The sequence below is a fragment of the Pelophylax lessonae genome (assembly GCF_965119305.1).
Source record: "Pelophylax lessonae genome assembly, chromosome: 5".
Taxonomy (NCBI): domain Eukaryota; kingdom Metazoa; phylum Chordata; class Amphibia; order Anura; family Ranidae; genus Pelophylax; species Pelophylax lessonae.
In genome coordinates this window covers 252900549-252921374 of record NC_138772.1, presented here as the reverse complement: position 1 = coordinate 252921374, position 20826 = coordinate 252900549, and the positions used below count along the sequence as shown (strand labels likewise).

Sequence of the window (20826 nt, the reverse complement as noted above, 5' to 3'; positions counted from 1 at the left end):
CCTTCTTTTCTTCCGAAGAGGATCTCGGAATTTCACCTCAATGAGGACATTGTCTTACCTTCGCTTTGCGCAAAGCCTAAGCATCCAAAGGAGGTGGCTTTGCATTCCTTGGATGTTGTTCGGGCGATCAGAGTTTACCTGTCATCGACGAAATCCTTTCGCAAGTCGGATTCTCTATTTGTCCTTCCAGAGGGTCCTCGGAAGGGCATGGCGGCGTCGGCTGCGACCATCGCCAAATGGATCAGACAGACCATTGTGCAAGCCTATGCTTTGAAGGGGAAGGTTCCTCCCTTCCCTGTGAAGGCGCACTCTACCAGGTCTCGGAGTACGTCTTGGGCCTATCGTCATCAGGCTTCTGTGGCCCAGGTGTGTAAGGCGGCGACTTGGTCGTCCGTTCACACCTTCTCAAAATTTTGCAAGGTGGATGTTCAGGCATCGGCAGATGCTTCCTTTGGCCGTAAAGTTCTTAGTGCAGAAGTGCCTTAGGGTCCCTTGTTTGGGTCCTTGGCTGTTGGGGTGTTTTTACCCCTAGGTTACTTGTTCTTCCTGGGTTGTTGCTCCTGTTGAGCACGGTTTTCCTGTTGCCCAGTTGGTTCTCTTACTTTGGTAAGGTTCCTTTTTCTGATGTGGGTACTGCGTTGCTTTAGGCGCGGCTGCGTTTTTCCCACCCCTCATGTTTACACTGCTCTGGGACGTCCCCATTAGTGAAGATTATAAAGTGACGGCGACTGTCGGAGGACGTAAGAGAAAACTGAATTTTTGTAAAATCTTACTGTAAAATTCCTTTCTCTGAGTCCTCCGACAGTCACCGCCCCCGCCCCTCTTTTGGGGTTTATGTACTCTACTGCTATGCTACTGAAACTGAGTTGAGAATGCAGGAAGCAGGGAGGTATTGACTGAGGGGACCACCCCCTAGGGGTGTGATATGCTAAAAGCTTTTATATTAACAAATCTTGTTGCCTAGCTACTCCTGCGGAGCAAAGGTCAATTACCCCCATTAGTGAAGATTATGAAGTGGTGGCGACTGTCGGAGGACTCAGAGAAAGGAATTTTACGGTAAGATTTTACAAAAATTCAGTTTTTTGTGCTGAGGTTAGGTTTGAAGGAATTTGGTCCCAAGTTTGTTTTTTCAGATCACGTATAGTGTTTTGTAGGAAAGACCAGGTAATAGGACAGGTCATTAAGTCGGGAAATTTTGTGGAACGAGGTTTAAATGTGGCTGTAGGTTAGGTAACTGTTGCTGTCTGGTCGATGGACGCCTGATTTAGGGGGTTTTGGGGATCGGTCCCCTGACTAGTAGGCCGGTCACCAATCTCCCCCTCTTCGTATAGGAGCATTAAATCTCTGAGGGCTCGGAACTCTGCCATGGAAAAGTGTTTGGTACGTTCAACCAATTTCCTCTCCAGTGCTAGGTCCCGTTGACTTTTGTCAAAAACAAATTTAAGTGTCTGAGGGACAGAAGCCCAGTCCTAACTGTAGGACTGAGATTTCATCAGTGCTCACTGAGAGTGAAGTGAGGTTTATAATGTTTAGATTGGTGGAGGTGTCTGTGTACAGGTGATAGTGAGTTTGTGGGTTTGAAAACAAAAGTGTCCAGACTGCTTTGGAGTTTCTTATTCTCCAGTGAAGGGATCACTAAAAAAACATTCTCATTGGACGGAAGTGTGATGTTGGACATAGTGTGCATAGTGTTAAGGACTTGAGGAATAACTTTGTGTAGGGTAGTAGATGTCGTGGTATTGGCTGCTCCAGATGAGCTTGGGATACCACTTGATCCTGTGAGTCTAGGTGTAAGAAGTTTTTTACAAATTTTCCATGTTTATTAGATATAATTTCTTTATTGATTGTTTCCAATCGCTCCCTCATTTCTTTCCACTTCGTGGCAAATGACGGGAGTTCAGTGAGGTGTTTATATTGATCACCAAGTTTGTCTATATCTTTGTCTAAAGTGGTCAACTCCTCAGTATATTGAGCAATCAAAAGATTCATAAGATCTAGACTGCATTGTGTTAAGAGTTTCTCCCAGGCTTGTTTTAGCATGGGGTGGGCTCTTTAATGGTGGGGAAGATTTGGACCCTTAGTCCAATCGGACAGATGATCTCAGCAATATATTGTTTAAAATATTCTAAGTGCCAGTGTAAGTGTGACTTTTTTTCTGAGCAGACCATACATTTTGTCAAAAAATAATTTGAGGTCGTCATCCAATTGGCGACCTGATAAGCAAGTAGTTTGTTTGCTGGACATAAAGCCAGCCCAAGCCATACCTAATACATCCATCTCCGAGCCGAGAGGGTAGAAAAAGGGGGGAGGGAAAAAACAAAGAAAGAAAAAATATTAAATGAAGGAAAAGGAAAAAAAGGAAAAGAAAACGGGGAAGGGGGAATATTAGAGCACCCAAAAAGACACCATAAATTGTATTAACTATCAGTAATATTAATAAAGATGGATATTATTTCTTGGCAGGAAACATTGTTTTGTTAAAATTTGAAAAAAGAGCAAAAAAAAGGAAGAAAAAACAGGCTGAAAAATAGGTGGGGCGTAATACAGCTTTGTGGGACACCACTGGTTCCTGTGGGAAACAAATGTTTTAATAAACCCGGGTTAATGAATTAAATGTTTTCTTTTCACGGTCCCTTTATTTATCATTCTATAGTTGAACAATGGTCTATTTGCTAGGTAGGCTGTTGTCATGAAACTTCTTTAGTATCTGCCATTGTGTGGAAACGGTTTCAGGGCCACATGCAACAACCCCCAAACCTTTTCAACAACGGACACGTGAAAACCAAAAGTTCCTGACTGAACTTGTAGTGATTGAACTTTGACACTGAGGTCTATTGCAGTTTATAATTCCTTACATGTTATATGAAAAATATGTCTTTCGTATCATAGGCCTGACATCGTCCTATGTTCAGATACTCCAGTCTCTGCTGTGGAACTCTGCAGCTCCTCCAGGGTTACCTTAGGTCTCTGTGCTGCCTCTCTGATTAAAGAGGTTGTAAACCCAAATTTTTTTTTTCAACCTGAAAGAGAAACCCATAATGAGCTAGTATGCATCGCATACTAGCTCATTATGAAATACTTACCTTAGAATGAGCCCCTGCCGTGCCGCCCGCTTACCTCTATGACAGGCGACATGTTCAGTCGCCCTTCCGGGATCGCGGCATCCGGCCATCTGATTGGCCGGAGCTGCGGTGACGTCACTCCCGCACGTGGGAGCCGACGGTCACGGCACGGGGCTCTGAAGGAACGGCACCAGCGGCCGTTCCTTCACAGTGCATGCGCCAGTGATGTCACTGGCTGCATGTAAGGTAAATATTTCCTAAACGGTACATAGGCTTACCTATGGGTACAACTTGCAGAGGAGGGTTTACTTCCTCTTTAATGTCCTCCTTGCCTGGTCCATGAGTTTTGGTGGGCAGCCGTCTCTTGGCAGGTTTGTTATTGTGCCATGTTCTTTCAATTTGGTTATGATAGATTTGTTGGTGCTCCTAGGGATCATCAAAGATTTGGATATTTTTTTATTTAGAACCGAACTCTGACTTTTTACTTCTCAACAACATTGTCCCTTACTTGTTTGGAGAGTTCCTTGGTTTTCATGGCAGTGTTTGGTTAGTGATGCCTCTTGCTTAGGTGTTGCAGCCTCTGGGGCCTTTCAAAAAAGGTGTGTATATGTAATGACAGATAATGTGACGCTTAGATTGCAAACAGGTGAACATCATTTCACTAATTATGTGACTTCTGAAGGTAATTGGTTGCAATTTGGTAAAGGTAATTTGTTATGGGCTTCATAACAAAGCGGGTTAATACATATGCACATGCCAATTTTCTGTTTTCTATTTCTAAAAAATAGTTTTATGTATATACTTTTCTCATTTTACTTCACTAACTTAGACTATTGTGTTCTGTTCTGATCCATCACATAAAATTCAGATTAACAAAACATTGAACTTAAGGCTGTAATGTAACAAAATAGGTAAAAAGGTGAATACTTTTGCAAGGTACTGTAGGATGCGCCTAATAACCTCAGGTCTTTTGGCTCCCCAAGTAAATACATTTTTTTTTTTATGCATATAGATCACTCATGCTGATTGAGGATTGTACATTGCTCAAAAAAATTAAAGGAACAATTTGAAAGCACATCAGATCTCAATGGGGAAAAATATGCTGGATATCTTTACTAATATGGACTGGGTAATGTGTTAGGAATGAAAGGATGCCACATGGTTTGATGGAAATAAAAATTATGAACCTACAGAGGGCTGAATTCAGACACCCTGAAAATCAAAGTGAAAAAATGATGCAGCAGGCTAGCTCATTTTGCTGAAATTTCATTACAGCAGCTCCTAATGAGATGATGGATAGTAGGGATGCACCGAAATGAAATTCTTGGCCGAAGCCGAATAATAATGAAATGTTTGGCCGAAGGCCGAATACCGAACGCGGTGTTTCGCATTTTTTCCATTTATTTTGCCAATTTTTTGTCCTCTCTCTTGTCGTCTCGTGTCTCTCTCTCTCTCTCTCTCTCTCTCTCTCTCTCTCTCTCTCTTGTCCTCTCACTCTCTCTCTCTTGTCCTCTCATGTCTCTCTCTCTCTCTCTCTTGTCCTCTCATGTCTCTCTCTCTCTCTTGTCCTCTCATGTCTCTCTCTCTCTCCCTAAATGTTACTGTAGGGAATGGGATTCAGTGCACACTGCAGCCTTGTACCATAGGGTTAATGTTAGTGACACTGTAGGGATTGGGAAGGATGCTGGGAATGGAAATCAGGAAGCATGCAGGCAGCCTTGTAAATTTTAATTGCAGATACAGGGCACTGGGCAGGTCAGGGTTAATATGGTAACATCAATTACTCAGTGACAGTCAGTCAGTGTCAGTGTCAGTGTGGACTCGATCAGATTATACAGTGACAGACAGTCTCTCATAGTGGTGGTAGTAGGAGCCTGGAAAGGAGCACAGCCGCATACATACATTACTCACTCGTGCACTGCAGCCCGCCCCACACATTCAGTGAGTCTTACTCTCCTCCCTAGTTTTTTCAATGGCACATTCAGGAAGCCAATCACGCCGTGAGTAGCGGCACAGCGGAACCAATCAGGTGTGCAGGCACGCGTGATTGGTTCGCTGTGCAGCTAATCACGGCGTGATTGGCTTCCTGAATGTGCCATTGAAAAACTAGGGAGGAGAGTAAGACTCACTGAATGTGTGGGGCGGGCTGCAGTGCACGAGTGAGTAATGTATGTATGCTCACCGCTGAAGTGTCCCGGCTTCACGGAAGTCTGTGAGTCCTCCTGTCCTCCTCCGAGTCCCTTTCCCCTGCCTATGTAAATATCGTGACCTCGGCGATATGAATATCGCCTACGGCCACAGAACGATAGTCGATGTTATATCGACTATCGTTCAGCCCTATTGTTCGGCACAAAATTATTCAGCCTTTTGACTTATTCGGCCGAACACCGAAAGTGCTATTTTTTCTATTTTCGGCCGAATAATGTTCGGCCGCCGAATATTCGGTGCATCCCTAATGGATAATGTACTGGGGTATTTCCTCCCAGATCTGAGCTCCTGATCAGACTGAGGTGCCACCTAGTGGTGTCGGATGGACCGAAACATAATATCCCAGTGGTGTTCTATTGGATTTAGGTCAGGCGAGTGTGGGGAACATTCAGTGGTATTCCTTCATCCTCCAGGAACTGGCTGCATACTCTTGCCACATGAGGCCCAGCATTGTACACCAGGAGGAACCCAGGACCCACTGCACCAGCTTAGGGTCTGACAGTGGGTCCAAGTATTTCATCCCGATACAGTGCTTTGCGAAAGTATTCGGTCCCCTTGAACTTTGCGACCTTTTGCCACATTTCAGGCTTCAAACATAAAGAAATAAAACTGTAATTTGTGAAGAATCAACTAGTGGGACACAATCATGAAGTGGAACGAAATTTATCGGATATTTAAAACTTTTTTTTTTAACAAATAAAAAACTGAAAAATTGGGCGTGCAAAATTATTCAGCCCCCTTAAGTTAACCTTCTTAGCGGTATTCCCGAGTGTGGCTCGGGGTTAAATTTCAGAGCCAAAAGCGGTAACCCCGAGCCACACTCGGGGTACCGCCAGAAGCATCGCTGGATCCTGTAAGAGAGGTTTCTTACCTTGTCACCGGGATCCAGCGATGTGTCTCGGCGGTGTCTAGCGGCGGATCTTCCTCCCGATCGTCTCCGCGCCCCGGCTTCCGTCTCCTGCGACGTGACGTTCGCAGGGGGGTGGAACCGGTGGCAAATTCAAATGTAAAAACACACCAAACACACTGATGCCATTCAAAAAAAAAAAAAAAAAAAAAAAAATCACATTAGTTTGCCCCCCAGTGCCCTTTCCTGCAGTTTTATTGTACTATATATATATATATATATATATATATATATATATATATATATATATATATATATACACACACACACACACACACACACACACACACACACACACACACACACACACACACACACACACACACACACACACACACACACACACACACACACAGTATATACGTAAATCTTGTGAATGAGCAGCCCTAACCAACTGTATATTTATATGTATGTGTGTATAATAAATATATATATATATATATCTGTATACATATATTTATGTATGTATATATATATATATGTATACAGTTGGTTTGGGCTACTCATTCACAAGAATTACCTGCAAAATAATGGTACCACTTTCAGCACCTAAAACCCAAAAGAATCATACCGCCAGGGAGGTTAATACTTTGTAGCACCACCTTTTGCTGCAATTACAGCTGTAAGTCACTTGGGGTATGTCTCTATCAGTTTTGCACATCGTGAGACTGAAATTTTTGCCCATTCCGCCTTGCAAAACAGCTCGAGCTCAGTGAGGTTGGATGGAGAGCTTTTGAATAGCAGCTTTCAGTTCTTTCCACAAATTCTCGATTGGATTCAGGTCTGGACTTTGACTTGGCCATTCTAACACCTGGATATGTTTATTTGTGAACCATTCCATTGTAGATTTTGCTTTATGTTTTGGATCATTGTTTTGTTGGAAGACAAATCTCCGTCCCAGTCTCAGGTCTTTTGCAGACTCCATCAGGTTTTCTTCCAGAATGGTCCTGTATTTGGCTCCATCCATCTTCCCATCAATTTTAACTATCTTCCCTGTCCCTGCTGAAGAAAAGCAGGCTCAAACCATGATGCTGCCACCACCATGTTTGACAGTGGGGATGGTGTGTTCAGGGTGATGAGCTGTGTTGCTTTTACGCCAAACATAACGTTTTGCATTGTTGCCAAAAAGTTTGATTTTGGTTTCATCTGACCAGAGCACCTTCTTCCACATGTTTGGTGTGTCTCCCAGGTGGCTTGTGGCAAACTTTAAACAACACTTTTTTATGGATATCTTTAAGAAATGTGTTATGTATCCTCTCTTTTCTGCTGTACTGCCATTTTTCTTTTGGTGTACTGTTTTGTTTGTTTAATAAAAAACCTTTAAAAAAAAAAAAAGAAATGGCTTCTTCTTGCCAGTCTTCCACAAAGGCCAGATTTGTGCATTTTACGGCTGATTGTTGTCCTATGGGCAGAGACTCCCACCTCAGCTGTAGATCTCTGCAGTTCATCCAGAGTGATCATGGGCCTCTTGGCTGCATCTCTGTTCAGTCTTCTCCTTGTATGAGCTGAAAGTTTAGAGGGACGGCCAGGTCTTCGTAGATTTGCAGTGGTCTGATACTCCCATTTCAATATTATCGCTTGCACAGTGCTCCTTGGGATGTTTAAAGCTTGGGAAATCTTTTTGTATCCAAATCCGGCTTTAAACTTCTCCACAACAGTATCTCGGACCTGCCTGGTGTGTTCCTTGTTCTTCATGATGCTCTCTGCGCTTTAAATGGATTTCTGAGACTATCACAGTACAGGTGCATTTATACAGAGACTTGATTACACACAGGTGGATTCTATTTATCATCATTAGTCATTTAGGTCAACATTGGATCATTCAGAGATCCTCAGTGAACTTCTGAAGAGAGTTTGCTGCACTGAAAGTAAAGGGGCGGAATAATTTTTGCACGCCCAATGTTTGTTTTTTATTTGTTAACAAAGTTTGAAATATCCAATAAATTTCATTCCACTTCATGATTGTGTCCCACTTGTTTTTTTCTTCACAAAAATTACAGTTTTATATCTTTGTTTGAAGCCTGAAATGTGGCAAAAGGTCGCAAAGTTCAAAGGGGCCGAATACTTTCGCAAGGCACTGTACCTAATGGCAGTCAGGTCTGTGCACCCCTCCATGGATATGTCTCCGCAGACCATCACTGACCCACTACCAAATTGGTCATGCTGAACCATGTTAAAGGCAGCCTAACGCTCTGCACGGCTTCCCTAGACCCGCTATCAACTGTAAAAGGCACAGGGCGCCAGTGGCAGACCTGCCAATTCTGGTGTTCAATAGCTAATGCCAATCGAACTCCACGGTGTCAGGCAGTGAGCACAGGGCCCACTAGAGGACATTGGGCGCTCAGGCCACACTTATGAAGTTTGTTTCTGATTTTTCAGAGACATTTACACCAGTGGCCTGCTGGAGATCATCTTGTAGGGCTCTGGCAGTGCTCATCGTGTTCCTCCTTGCACAAAGGACCAGATACTGGTCCTGATGGGTTAAGGACCTTCCACAGCCATGTCCAGCTCTCCTAGAGTAAGTGCCTGTCTCCTGAAATCTCCTTAATGCTCTTGAGACTGTGGTTGGAGACGCAGCAAACCTTCTGGCAAAAGCACGTATTGATGTGCCATCCTCTAGGAGTTGGACTGCCTGTGCAACTTTTTATAGGGTCCAGGTATTGCCTCATGCTACCAGTAGTGACACTGAACCTAGCCAAATGCAAAACTAGTGAAAAACAGTCGGAAAAATGAGTAGAGAAAAAAAGTCAGTGGCCTTCACCTGTAAAACCATTCGGTTTTGGGGGGAGGGCTCAGAAGTAGAGTCAGGAGGGAGCAAAGGACTGAAGACAGCTGTAGGGTCAGCAGCGACAGTAGGTCCACAACGTCAATCGGTAGGTCTGTGCGGGAGAACCGCAGACCAAACAGGAATAAACATAACCACCAATCACATTTAACTTCCGTAAAACTAAGAGGGGTATATGCTAATGCCAGGAGCCTAGCTAATAAAATGGATGAGTTGGAAATGTTAGTACATGAGGAGGACATAGACCTAGTGGGAATAACAGACTTGGTTCGACCCGTCACATGACTGGCTGGCAAATATCCAAGGGTATTCAGTGTACCGGAAGGACAGGGTAGGAAAAAGAGGAGGAGGAGTATGTCTTTACGTCAAGAATAATGTAAAGGTGATTGAGAGGAGTGACATTACGGAAGGGATGAGTATGGAGTTAGAATCCATATGGGTAGAACTCCATAGGGAAAGAGAAAAGGGAAAAGTAATTGTGGGGGTTTGCTATAGGCCACCTAAACAAGGGGAGGAGGTAGAGCAGGAATTTTTAGCACTTTTGGGTAATGTGGCAAAGCTAGGATCAGTCATCATATTGGGGGACTTCAATTATCCCGACATTGACTGGGGAGAGGGGACTACACACTCACATAAGGGCCGTCTATTCACGGAAACCTTACAGGATAATTACATGTCACAGTTGGTGGATTCTCCTACTAGAGAAAACGCAATCCTGGATCTATTGATCACTAATGACCCAGACCTAATCTCGGAGGTAGGGGTCCAGGACAACCTGGGCTCTAGCGATCACAGGATGATCACATTTAGCGTAAATAACAATATAGCAAGGCAAGTGGGGAACATAGGAAACCCTTAACTTCAGAAGGGCAGACTTTCCAAAATTGTACTCATTGATGGAAAGGGTAAACTGGGACCGAACCCTGGGATCCCTGTCCACAGAGGAAAAATGGGAATGCTTTAGGAACATATTAAGCAAAGGCATCTTGCAGTGCATTCCTATGGGAAATAAATTTAGAAGAGACAAAGCCAAACCTGGCTGGCTAAACCGTAGCGTTAAAAAACTTATTAGGGGAAAAAATTGGCCTTCAGGAAATATAAATCAGAGGGCACAGTATTGGCTTTCGACCAATACAAGGAGGCAAATAGGAAGTGTAAACACGAAATCAAGATGGCTAAAATAGGCTTTGAGAGACAAATAGCGGAGGATAGTAAAAAAACCCAAAGAAATTCTTTAAGTATATCAACAGCAAAAAAACTAGGGCAGAGCATATTGCACACATAATTAACGATGATGGGAGGATGGTTACAGAGGACACTGAAAAAGCAACCGTGCTGAATGCTTTTTTCTCGTCAGTCTTTACACAGGAAACTGAGGGGTACACTGACCATGACTGTATGGTTAGTAGTAATACACAGGACTTGCCACTATGGCTAACAGAGGGTGAAATCAGGGAAAGGCTGGATAAACTTAACACAAATAAATCACCAGGCCCGGATGGCGTACACCCGAGAGTACTCAAGGAACTCAGTAAGGTTATATCCAGACCACTGTTCCTGATCTTTGCGGACAGTATTAGGACAGGAGATGTACCAGGGGAGTGGAGGAAAGCAAACGTGATTCCGATATTCAAAAAGGGTCAGAGGCATATACCGGGAAATTATAGGCCTGTCAGTCTGACATCAGTAGTATGTAAACTTCTGGAGGGGATGATAAGGGACTATATCGTAGAGTTTGCTAAGGACAACAGCATCATCAGTAGTAACCAGCACGGGTTTACAAATGGGCGTTCTTGTCAAACCAATCTCTTAGCATTCTACGAGGAGGTGAGCTGTGAGCTAGATAGGGGCAGACCAGTGGATGTGGTGTACTTGGATTCTGCTAAGGCGTTTGATACAGTTCCCCATAATCGCTTAATTTATAAGATAAGGTCTGCAGGTATCGACAGCAGGGTTTGCTCTTGGATACGGAACTGGCTAAAAGGGCGTGTCCAAAGGGTGGTAATAAACAGCGCATACTCAGACTGGTCTGAGGTAGTAAGCGGGGTCCCCCAAGGCTCAGTCCTAGGACCAACCTTGTTCAATTTATTCATAAACAGCATCGAGGACGGGATCAGTAGTTCAATATCAGTTTTTGCAGATGACACAAAATTAGGCAGAGCAATAACAGCACAGCATGAAGCAGATGTCCTACAGAATGACCTAGACAAAATAACGGAGTGGGCAACGACATGGCAAATGAGGTTTAACGTGGAGAAATGTAAGGTTTTGCACTTGGGGACTAGAAACATAAAAGCACAATACACGTTAGGAGGGGAACCCTTGGGGGAATCAAAAATGGAGAAGGATCTGGGAGTCTTGGTTGATGATAGACTAGGCAACAGTATGCAATGTCAAGCGGCAGCTGCCAAGGCTAGCAGAATATTAGCATGCATAAAGAAAGGGATGTATTCCAGAGATAAGACTATAATCCTTCCACTTTATAAAACTCTGGTCCGACCTCATCTGGAGTATTCTGTCCAGTTCTGGTCACCAGTCCTCAGAAGGGATGTGTTGAAGCTGGAGAGGGTCCAGAGAAGGGCAACTAAACTAATTAGGGGATTGGAGGACCTTGATTATGAGGAGCGTCTGCAATCGCTTGATTTATTCTCCCTGGAGAAGAGACTCCTGAGGGGGGACATGATGGCAATTTTTAAATATCTCAATGGGGATCTAAGCTCAGAAAAAAAGCTGTTCAGTCGAAGGGATTGCATGAGGACTTGGGGGCATACAATGCGATTAGAGGAGAAGCGTTTTAACCTCAGGCAACGTGGGGGGTTCTTTACTGTTAGGGCTACAAGATTGTGGAATTGTCTACCACAAGAGGTGGCTTCTGCAGGTAGTATGGTGGCTTTCAAAAGACTACTAGACGTACATCTCAAGGATCAGAACATTCAGGGGTATGCGAGATGATTACAGCCACACACACCTACACGGGTTGAACTGGATGGACTATAGTCTTTATTCAACCTCACCTACTATGTAACTATATAATTATTGCCCATCTAGTGTACCTGTTAATTTTGATTAATCCCAAAGCAGCTGAAACTGATCAGCAACCCCCTCTGCTACCTAACTGACCAGATCAATATCCCAAGAGTTTACTTGAGTTGATGCTATACTCTGATTAAAAAGTGTTCCTTTAAATTTTTTTGAGTTGCATAGTTACATAGTGAGGTTGAAAAAAGACATCAGTCCATCCAGTTCAACCTATTTTATTACACAATTATAGGAGGTAGAAATTGGGTTGTGCAGAGAATATGAATACATGAATCTGTCACCTTCACTGACATTTGCATTCAGGCTGTATGTATGGGGCTTTAGAGTCTTAACCACTTTAAGACCGGAAGGATTTGCCGGCTTAATGACCAGACCCAATTTATGATTCGGCACTGCGTTACTTTAACGGACAATTGCGCGGTCGTGTGACGCTGTACCCAAATAAAATTTACATCCTTTTTTTCCCACAAATAGAGCTTTCTTTTGGTGGTATTTGATCACCTTTGCAATTTTTATTTTTTTCGATCTAAACAGAAAAAGAGCGACCATTTTGAAAAAAAAAAAATAAAAATATTTTTCACATTCTGCTATGACATTCTCAAGAAAAAAAAAAGTTAGAATCAAAATTTTTAAACATTTTATGCCAATTTGTTTTCTGCTACATATTTTTGGTAAAAAAAAAATCGCAATAAGCATATTTTGATTGGTTGGCACAAAAGTTATCGCGTCTACTAACTACCGGAAAGATTTACGTCATTTGTAATGTGTTTTTTTTTTTTTTAATAGTAATGGCGGTGATCTGCAATTTTTTTTTTTTTTTTTTGGGTCTGCTACATTGTGACGGACAGATCGGACCCCTGAATGAACTTTTGGGAGTACCAGTGACATTACTACAGTAATCAGTGCTATAAATATGCACTGTTACTGTAATAATGACACTGGCAGGGAAGGGGTTAACAGTATAGGTGATCAAGGGGTTAAATGTGACCCTAGGGGAGTGATTCTAAGTGTATGTGAAATGTGTAAGTGTCTTGTGAAATGATCAGAGACATGCGATCCTATATAGCAGCATCACATGGGCTCTGTGATCATTTCAGGGAGAAGGACAATCGGCTGTGTTTACAACAGCTAACCATCCTCCTCTCGATCGTGGGGGGTCAGGCGGGAATCGGAGCCGCCTGAAACACGCATAGCTCCTCCCAGGCAAGCGACGTACATCTACTTCGTTTTGCCTGTACGAGCCAGCCTGCCGCAGTAAATATACAGGAACTAGTCGGCAAGTGGTTAAACACTCTAAAGCCCCATACACATGGCCTGAATGGCGGCCGTCATCGGCCGGTTCAATAAAAAAAAACAGATATTCAATGTTGTTTTGTTTTTTTTTGCTCTCCAGCTGGACTTCTGTCCTACCTGGCTGCGGCAGGATATGTAATTTTCACATTTTAGTAACATTTGCAAACAACATTTGCAGTTAACATTTTATTCTTGAGGTCCGCGACATCCTCTAATTATATTTATGGGGATCTTTTTTGAACATTTATGATGAATTGGAATGGCAGCAAAAAGTCAAACTCTCAACTTCTCACGTACCTGACTGATGAGCCCGATGCAGAGGAAGGCCTCCCTTATGTATCTGACTCGCGGCCCCTGGTAGAGCAGACAGGTGGCACGGGAAAGCAGAATGGTATGAGGGCCTGGTGGGTCAGCTGTTGGACGGGCAGCTCCAAGGTACTAGATGATTAAAAAGGAGACAACCAGCAGGTAGGAGGATCCCAACAGCAGGCAGGCAGGCAGAAGGATGGACGCCCGAGTCCACACTCACTCTGGGGGCTCACAGGCAAACGGATCAGTAAACAGGCCGGGTCAACAACAGGCGGGCGGCGTGGATTTCAAAGGAGCATGCAGGTTCAAGGTCAGAGGGGAGCCGAGGTCAGGTGCAGGCAGAAAGCAAGGGAAGTCCAAAGTCAAGCCGGGTCGTACAGGAGATCACAGAAGCAGGTAAACAGGAGCAGGGGTCACAGGAAGCTGCAGATCAAACAGCAAAGACATAATGCTGCAGAGGAGTTTAAATAGAGCAGCCTGTTGCCAATCACTGCAATTAGTCTGCAGACTGTGCACTAAGTTAACCCTTAGGTAGCAGACACATGACACAAACTAAACTGTAAAGCATGTCTCCTGGTGAAGGTTTGCTTTATTTATGTATTTTTTCTGAGAAAACAGCCTGCCAATATTTAAAAATAAAGATGTCAAAGCAAAGGAGTAAAACTCACACATTTTTGATTTGTTTTGTTTCAGCTTAGTTCAGTGGCTTAAACATAGCAGAAAAGAATACTGTGAACTATGCAAGCACCGATTTGCATTTACACCAAGTAAGTTACTTTATCACTCAAATTTTTGTGGAGTTTAGTCTGTTATTCCTAAATACATAGTGGCAATGTTGTGCAATGAAATACTGATCATATAGTTCCTACTTCAAATGTCTATTTTGGTGTATCACACATTTGTCCAACATAAACAACCTCCAGTAATAGCACTGATACAAAAGACCTTGGCTTGGTTAAAAAGTCCTGTATATTTCAGTCCAAAGTAACACAAGGTGCTGCAGCTCTCCTAATAAATCCACTGGGTGGTGGACATATACCTAATAGAAAAGACAAAACAAGAGGGTGCACATCTTCCCTAGTGTAATACCGCTTATTCAAATAGGGATAAAAGCACTTGCAGCTAATGCACTCTCATTTAAAAGACGAGGGAACAGCATGTATATGTGTAAATCCTCCTCTTCTGGGCTGTCTCTGATGAACACAGCTCCGTTGTTTCCACTGGCCTGCACGTGCGCCTTGACCACCCGGCGCTGTGTGGTGCTGAAAGCAGGCCGTGACACGGGAAGGTGGACACTAGATGTCTACACGCTGGAGGTTGCTATAACCACACGTTACAAAGGAGTGTCCTCCTTTTATCAAGTCTTGGCCACACTATAAGAAGCTGCTTTTTTAAATCGGAGATTGTGACCCTTCCCCAGGTACCCATCTTAAAGGGAGAAGACCAGGAGTGATAGAGTTCACGTTAATGGCAACAGGTGGCTGGACTGTGTGAAGCCTTTTTGGCAATAGGCAGCTAGGCCTAGAGTCCCAGAGTCTTCAAATATTCTTTGAGATATATTGTTGAAAATAATTCTGTCCCATTTGAGTAATCCAAACCATATTCTGTGTCCATTAAGTCCATCATTTTCTTGGCCACCCTTTGTCCCTTATAGACAGGGTGACTTTACACATAAGAGGGGCCTAGGGACCTTAGACAGGGATTTCCCAACCTCTCTAAGGTAAGCTGGGTTCCACAGGCCCCACAACCAAAGTGACTCCCGTCACAGCCAATATGCGATGGAAAGCTGGCAAGCTTAATGATAGGCATTTTAACAAGAATATGATGCTTTATCATTAGAGTTGAGCGAACACCTGGATGTCCGGGTTCGTCAGGTCCGGCTGAACTTGAAAAAAAAGTGTGGGTTCGTGACCCGGACTTAACCCGAACTTTACCCCGATCCCGAACCCCCTTGAAGTCAATGGTGACCCAAACTTTTGAGCACTAAAATGGCTCTAAAAAACACATGGAGAGGGCTGCAAATGGCAGCAAAATCTTCTTAAGAGCATGGCAAGTGCTATTTAAACAAATGTGGATAGGGAAATAACTTAAAATAACATCAAAAACAGAAAAATAAAAAATAATCATCTTGAATGATGTAGGAGGAGGATGAGGCCCATATGGAGTAGGAGGTTGAGGTGGCTGTGGATGTGGAGGACGACGAGGTAGCCAAAACTGGTTTTTGTTTTTAATTTTATTTTTTTAAATTAGGGTACACCCCAAAAGAGTTAGATCAAATACAACAATGGCTGGGTAAGGCCGGTATACATGTCTATTCTGCACAAGGTACGGCCAAGTCATGTGGGATCCATGCCTGGTTCATTTTAATGAACGTGAGCTTGTCCACATTGGCTCTGGACAGGCGGCTGTGCTTGTCTGTGATCACGCCCCCAACCGTGCTAAATACACGTTCAGATAATACACTGGCTGCAGGGCAGGCCAGCACCTCCAAGGCATAAAGGGTAAGCTCAGGCCATGTGTCCAATTTTGAGACCCAGAAGTTGAAGGGGCAGACCCGTCATTCAGTACGTCTAGGCATTTGCACACATACTGCTCCACCATGTTAGTGCTGGGTCGTGGTGCTGCTGGTGGAGCTCCTGTTGCAAGGAGAGGATGTGGTCTATCTGTGCCAGCTACACGCACAAGTGCAACCCCTTTCTCAGCTGTGAGTACGCGACAGAACCTTACTGCAGTATTTGGCAGGGCCTAATGCGCCTCTAAAAATGTTGAGGCCAGAACAAGTACAGGCGATAGTAGATTGGGTTGCTGACAGTGCCTCCAGTTCCTTCGTCTCCCACCCAGTCTTCTGCTGAAAGGTCAGAGTTGGCACCTGCAGCCAATGTCCATCAATCTTTCACCTCACCCCCTTGCAAATCAGCCAAGCAGTCTGAGCCAGAAGTCATGCAGCAGTCTCTTCTTCTTTTTGATGACTCTGTTAGCATGGTTTCCCAGGGCCATCCACCAAGCCCTGCCCCAGAAGTGGAAGAGATTGAGTGCACCGATGCCCAACCACTTAGGTCTCAAGATGAGTACATGGGAGGACCATCGTAGTACGTCTTGGATGATGACAAAACACAGGTGCCAACTGCTGTGGTATTCCAAATTGTGGAGACTGACAAGGAGGGCAGGGGTGAAGACTGGGTGGAAGATGATGTGGAGGACGATGAGGTCCTCGACCCCCACATGGAATGAACGTCATGCAGGTGACCTGAGTAGTTTTGAGGCGGTGGTCGCACAAAGCCACCAGCACAGCAGAAGAGGTAGCAGATTGCCAAAGCAGAGCGGCCGTGCGCTAGACACTACGCCTTCTACTGCCCAACGCAGCAAGGGACCGAGCACACCAAAGTCAGCTCGCAGGAGTTCCCTAGCGTGGAAGTTCTTCAGACAATGTGCTGATGACAGGACACGAGTGGTTTGCACGCTGTGCAATCAGAGCCTGAAGCGAGGCATAAACCTTCTCAACCTGAGCACAACCTGCATGATCAGGCATCCAAGTGCAAAGCACGAGCTGCATTGGAGTAGACACCTCAAAAACCAAAAAGGTCTCTGGCTGCTCCTGCTTCCTCTTCTGCTGCAGTCTCGGCCGCTTCATCCACCTCTGTAGTGAGACGGGCACCTGCCACCCCGCAAACAGAGGATCTGCCAGCAACACCAACACCTGGGTCACCAACAACCATCTCCAGAATGTCACGTGGAAGCGTTCAGCTTTCTATCTCCCAAACACTGGAGTGGAAGAGGAAGTACCCCCCCCCCCCCCACCCACCCGCGATCCCTGGCCCTGAATGCCAACATTTCAAAATTCCTGGCCTTTGAAATGCTGTCATTCCGTCTGATGGAGACGCAGAGTTTTAAAAGCCTTATGGCGGTGGCTGTCCCACAGTACGTGGTGCCCAGCTGCCACTACTTTTCCAGGCAAGCCATCCCTTCCCTGCACAACCAAGTGGGTAACAAAATCAGGTGTGCACTGCGCTTCGCCATCTGTGGCAAGTCCCAGCGAACAAACTTTGTTTGGTGGAAAGGAAATTCCACAATATACACACATACATACATATATATATATATATATATATATATATATATATATATATATATATATATATATATATAGCCTAGCTGACTACCTCTAAGGCTTGACATGTCCTGTAGAGAGAAAGCAAGGGTTAGCATATTATACACAATAAAGAGACATTGACTATCTGAATACTTGGAATAAAAGGACACTCCGCAGAGGCGGCCCTCTCATCCGGTTCCCTGACTTCTCTGCTGTGATCTTGACACAACGTTCCCCCATCCTCCTGATGAGTAAGTCCATGCCCTATCACTAACTACCTAGTGCAGAGTCAGTAGAAAGAGTGAGTGCAGTACTCCTTTCCTGAAGCAGGATAGGTCACTGGAGCCTGAGTGCAACCATAGTCCTGCCAAGTCAGGGTAATCTTCTTTCAGGGGCCTCTAGTACCAGAGCACCCCCCCTTTTCTTTTCCAGACCTTCTGGATGTACCGCCCATTACTGTAACGGCCATCCGTGTAATCTTGTTGTGGCCTATTGGCCCAAAGACCGTTTCACTGAACTGTGAAGTATTTGTAATCCAGGGATCCCAGCCCGATGGCCCAAAGGATCCATAAACAAGAGTTCTTCCTTATGACCCTGGCCCGATGGCCCAAAGGGTCTGTGAACACTGAATGTTGCAAAAGTAATGAACGGGTATAAATTCCAACATCAAAGAAAAAAACATTTCTCTTACGTCCTCCGACAGTCGCCGCCCCTTCATATTCATCACCAATGGGGGTTAATGACCTTCTCGTTAGGAGTAGCTAGGCAACAGAATGTTATTAAGGCTTTTAACATATCCCACCCCCACGGGGGTGGTCCCCTCAGTCAATACCCTCCTACTTCCTGTGTCCATACCTCAGTTTCAATGTCTAGCTTGTCAGGCGTAGCTGGATGTCTCTATGCTGGGGCATTTTGTCTCAGCCTTTTCTCTTTTTTTTGATTTTATTTGAAGTTTTTTTCTCTCTCTCTTTACTTAGCTGTTCTTTTTTGTCAGCTTTAGTTCGTTCTTCTGATGAAGAGGATCGTGCGGGCTGGGTCTCGGGCTGATCCCCCTGGTCGCAGGTTGTGGGTCAGTGGCTTCCCAGTCTGCCTTCGAGCGTTCAGTCAGGTATTTTTCCTGGCACAATGAGCGACCCATCCCTGCTCGCTGCAGGGATGCTAGGTGAGGTGGCTACCTCACTGGACGCCTTGCGGTATCGCTCCGCAATCCTCCTGCGTCCTGGCTGCGACTCTCCCTGTCCCATGTGCAGTGGCTTGATCGCTTGTGCGGGTTCCCCACGCCTTTTAGGAGGTAAGTGTATCTGTGTGGGGACCTGTCTGTTTGGGGGGTGTCAGTCTGGGACTGTGTAACCCTGACCCTGTTCACACTGCTGGAATCCCTGTCTGTCTTGGCTGCACTTTGTGACATGCTAGGAGGGGGGCTGTGCTGCACTATCTCTGGGATCAGAATGTGTGCTGTTCTTCATGTGTGACAGGCTGTGTGCTGCGGGGCATGATGTGTGTCATGTTTGTGCATACTGCGGCGATCGCTGCGGCGGTCCGCCATTATTTTTTATTACACTGCATGTGATAGTGTTTTTTACTGTGGGCGGGAGCGGCGCTTTTCAGCGCCAAGCGCCGCCATTTTGGCGGCGATCGCTCCGGCCTCATGCTGACACTGTAGGCAGCCATTTTCTTGTAGCCTTCCATAGGCTTTAATAGAGTGCCCTGATTGCATCACTTACTCTTCTCTCTCCTGGGTGCACCGATCGAGGCAGCAGCGGTGGTCTCTGCAGGTTTTTACCTCTCTATCCTACAAATCCTTGCCTGAGTTTCTGTGCCTTTTCCCTGTGGGGGCTTGTGCTAGTGTGTGAGTGCGGTGGGCTGCGCTGATCGCGCTTTTAAAGGGGCAGTTGCTATTTATTCTCCTACTAAATTTTTGTTTGGGGTCATGGATTCTCAGGAAAGCAAATTTCCTCTCACCTTGGTGGGAGGCCAAGGGGCTGCTGTTTCCTCCCCAGGGGGTGATTTGGCTGCTGTTGTGGCTAACCTTGCTGCTCAGGTGCAAATGCTTGTGACTGCTCAATCCACAAAACGGCCCAGGGTTTCTATTTCCTCGGATTCCGAGGGTGAGGGTGATAGGGCTGCTATGGCTGGGGTCTCCTTGTCGGAGTCCCGTTCCTCCCTGGATCTTGTGGGATCAGAAGTGGAGGCTGAGGTGGAAGGGGTTGATAATTCTCCCCCTGGCTCGTCTGAAGAGCTTGCACTCATGGATGAATTGGTTGCTTCTATCAAACAAACACTGAGCTTGCAGGATGAACCATGTCCTCCTGCTGTTTTAGCTTCCTATGGGACGCAGCGGAGACGCAGAACTTCGCAGGTTTTTCCCTGCACTGATGATTTTCAGCGCGCTGTTAGTGAACAGTGGCGCAATCTGCGGAAGCCTTTTGCTGTGCCAAGTAGGTTCAAGCTGCGTTATCCTTTCACGCCCGCTACTGATGAACGTTGGTGTGTGCCACCTCCGGTGGATCACGCGGTGGCGGTTTTGAATAAGTCTACTGCAATTCCTGCTGAGGATATGCCGGTGTTCCGGGATGCGACGGACAGGAGGCTGGAGTCTCTTACCCGTCATACTTATTCGGTTACCGGTTCTATGCTCAAAGCTATTTTTGCTTCGCTTATGGCAGCTCACACTGTCGCACATTGGACGCAGGTGCTTAGGCGCGTCCTGGTGGCTGATTCTGCCCCTCCGGCGACGCTGGCTATGGTGGATCAAATCCATCAGGGTGTCATGTATTTGTGTGATGCGGACTTGGATATAGTACCGTTGGCTGCACGTGTGCACAGTGTGGCGGTGTTGTCGCACCTCCTGTTTTGGCTGAAGTGTTGGTCTGTGGACCAGTCTTCGCGCAAGACCTTGGCTAATTTGCCATATAACGGATCTCGTCTTTTTGGCGACTCCTTGGATACTCTGATTAAGGGGATCACAGGTGGTAAGAGCACGCTCTTGCCCCAATCCCACAAGGCTAAGGCGGCTCCTGGTAAGAAGACCGCTTCCTTTCGGCCCTCCCAGGGTTCCTTTCGTGCCTTTCGGTCACACTATAAGGGCAAGCCATTCAAAGGCCAAGGCTCCCAGAAGAAGCAGTGGACAGGT

The 20826-nt window shown here is 45.3% G+C and overlaps 1 protein-coding gene across 3 annotated transcripts in view; it reads left to right on the top strand.

The window, feature by feature from the left end:
• MARCHF6 (membrane associated ring-CH-type finger 6) overlaps positions 1-20826 on the top strand; it is a 1229180-nt gene that overhangs the window by 145615 nt on the left and 1062739 nt on the right. For all 3 annotated transcript variants that reach the window (XM_082259541.1, XM_082259540.1, XM_082259539.1), the window contains exon 3: positions 14297-14370. In XM_082259541.1, the coding sequence (XP_082115667.1) occupies positions 14297-14370 (74 nt within the window). The remainder of the gene's footprint in view (positions 1-14296; positions 14371-20826) is intronic.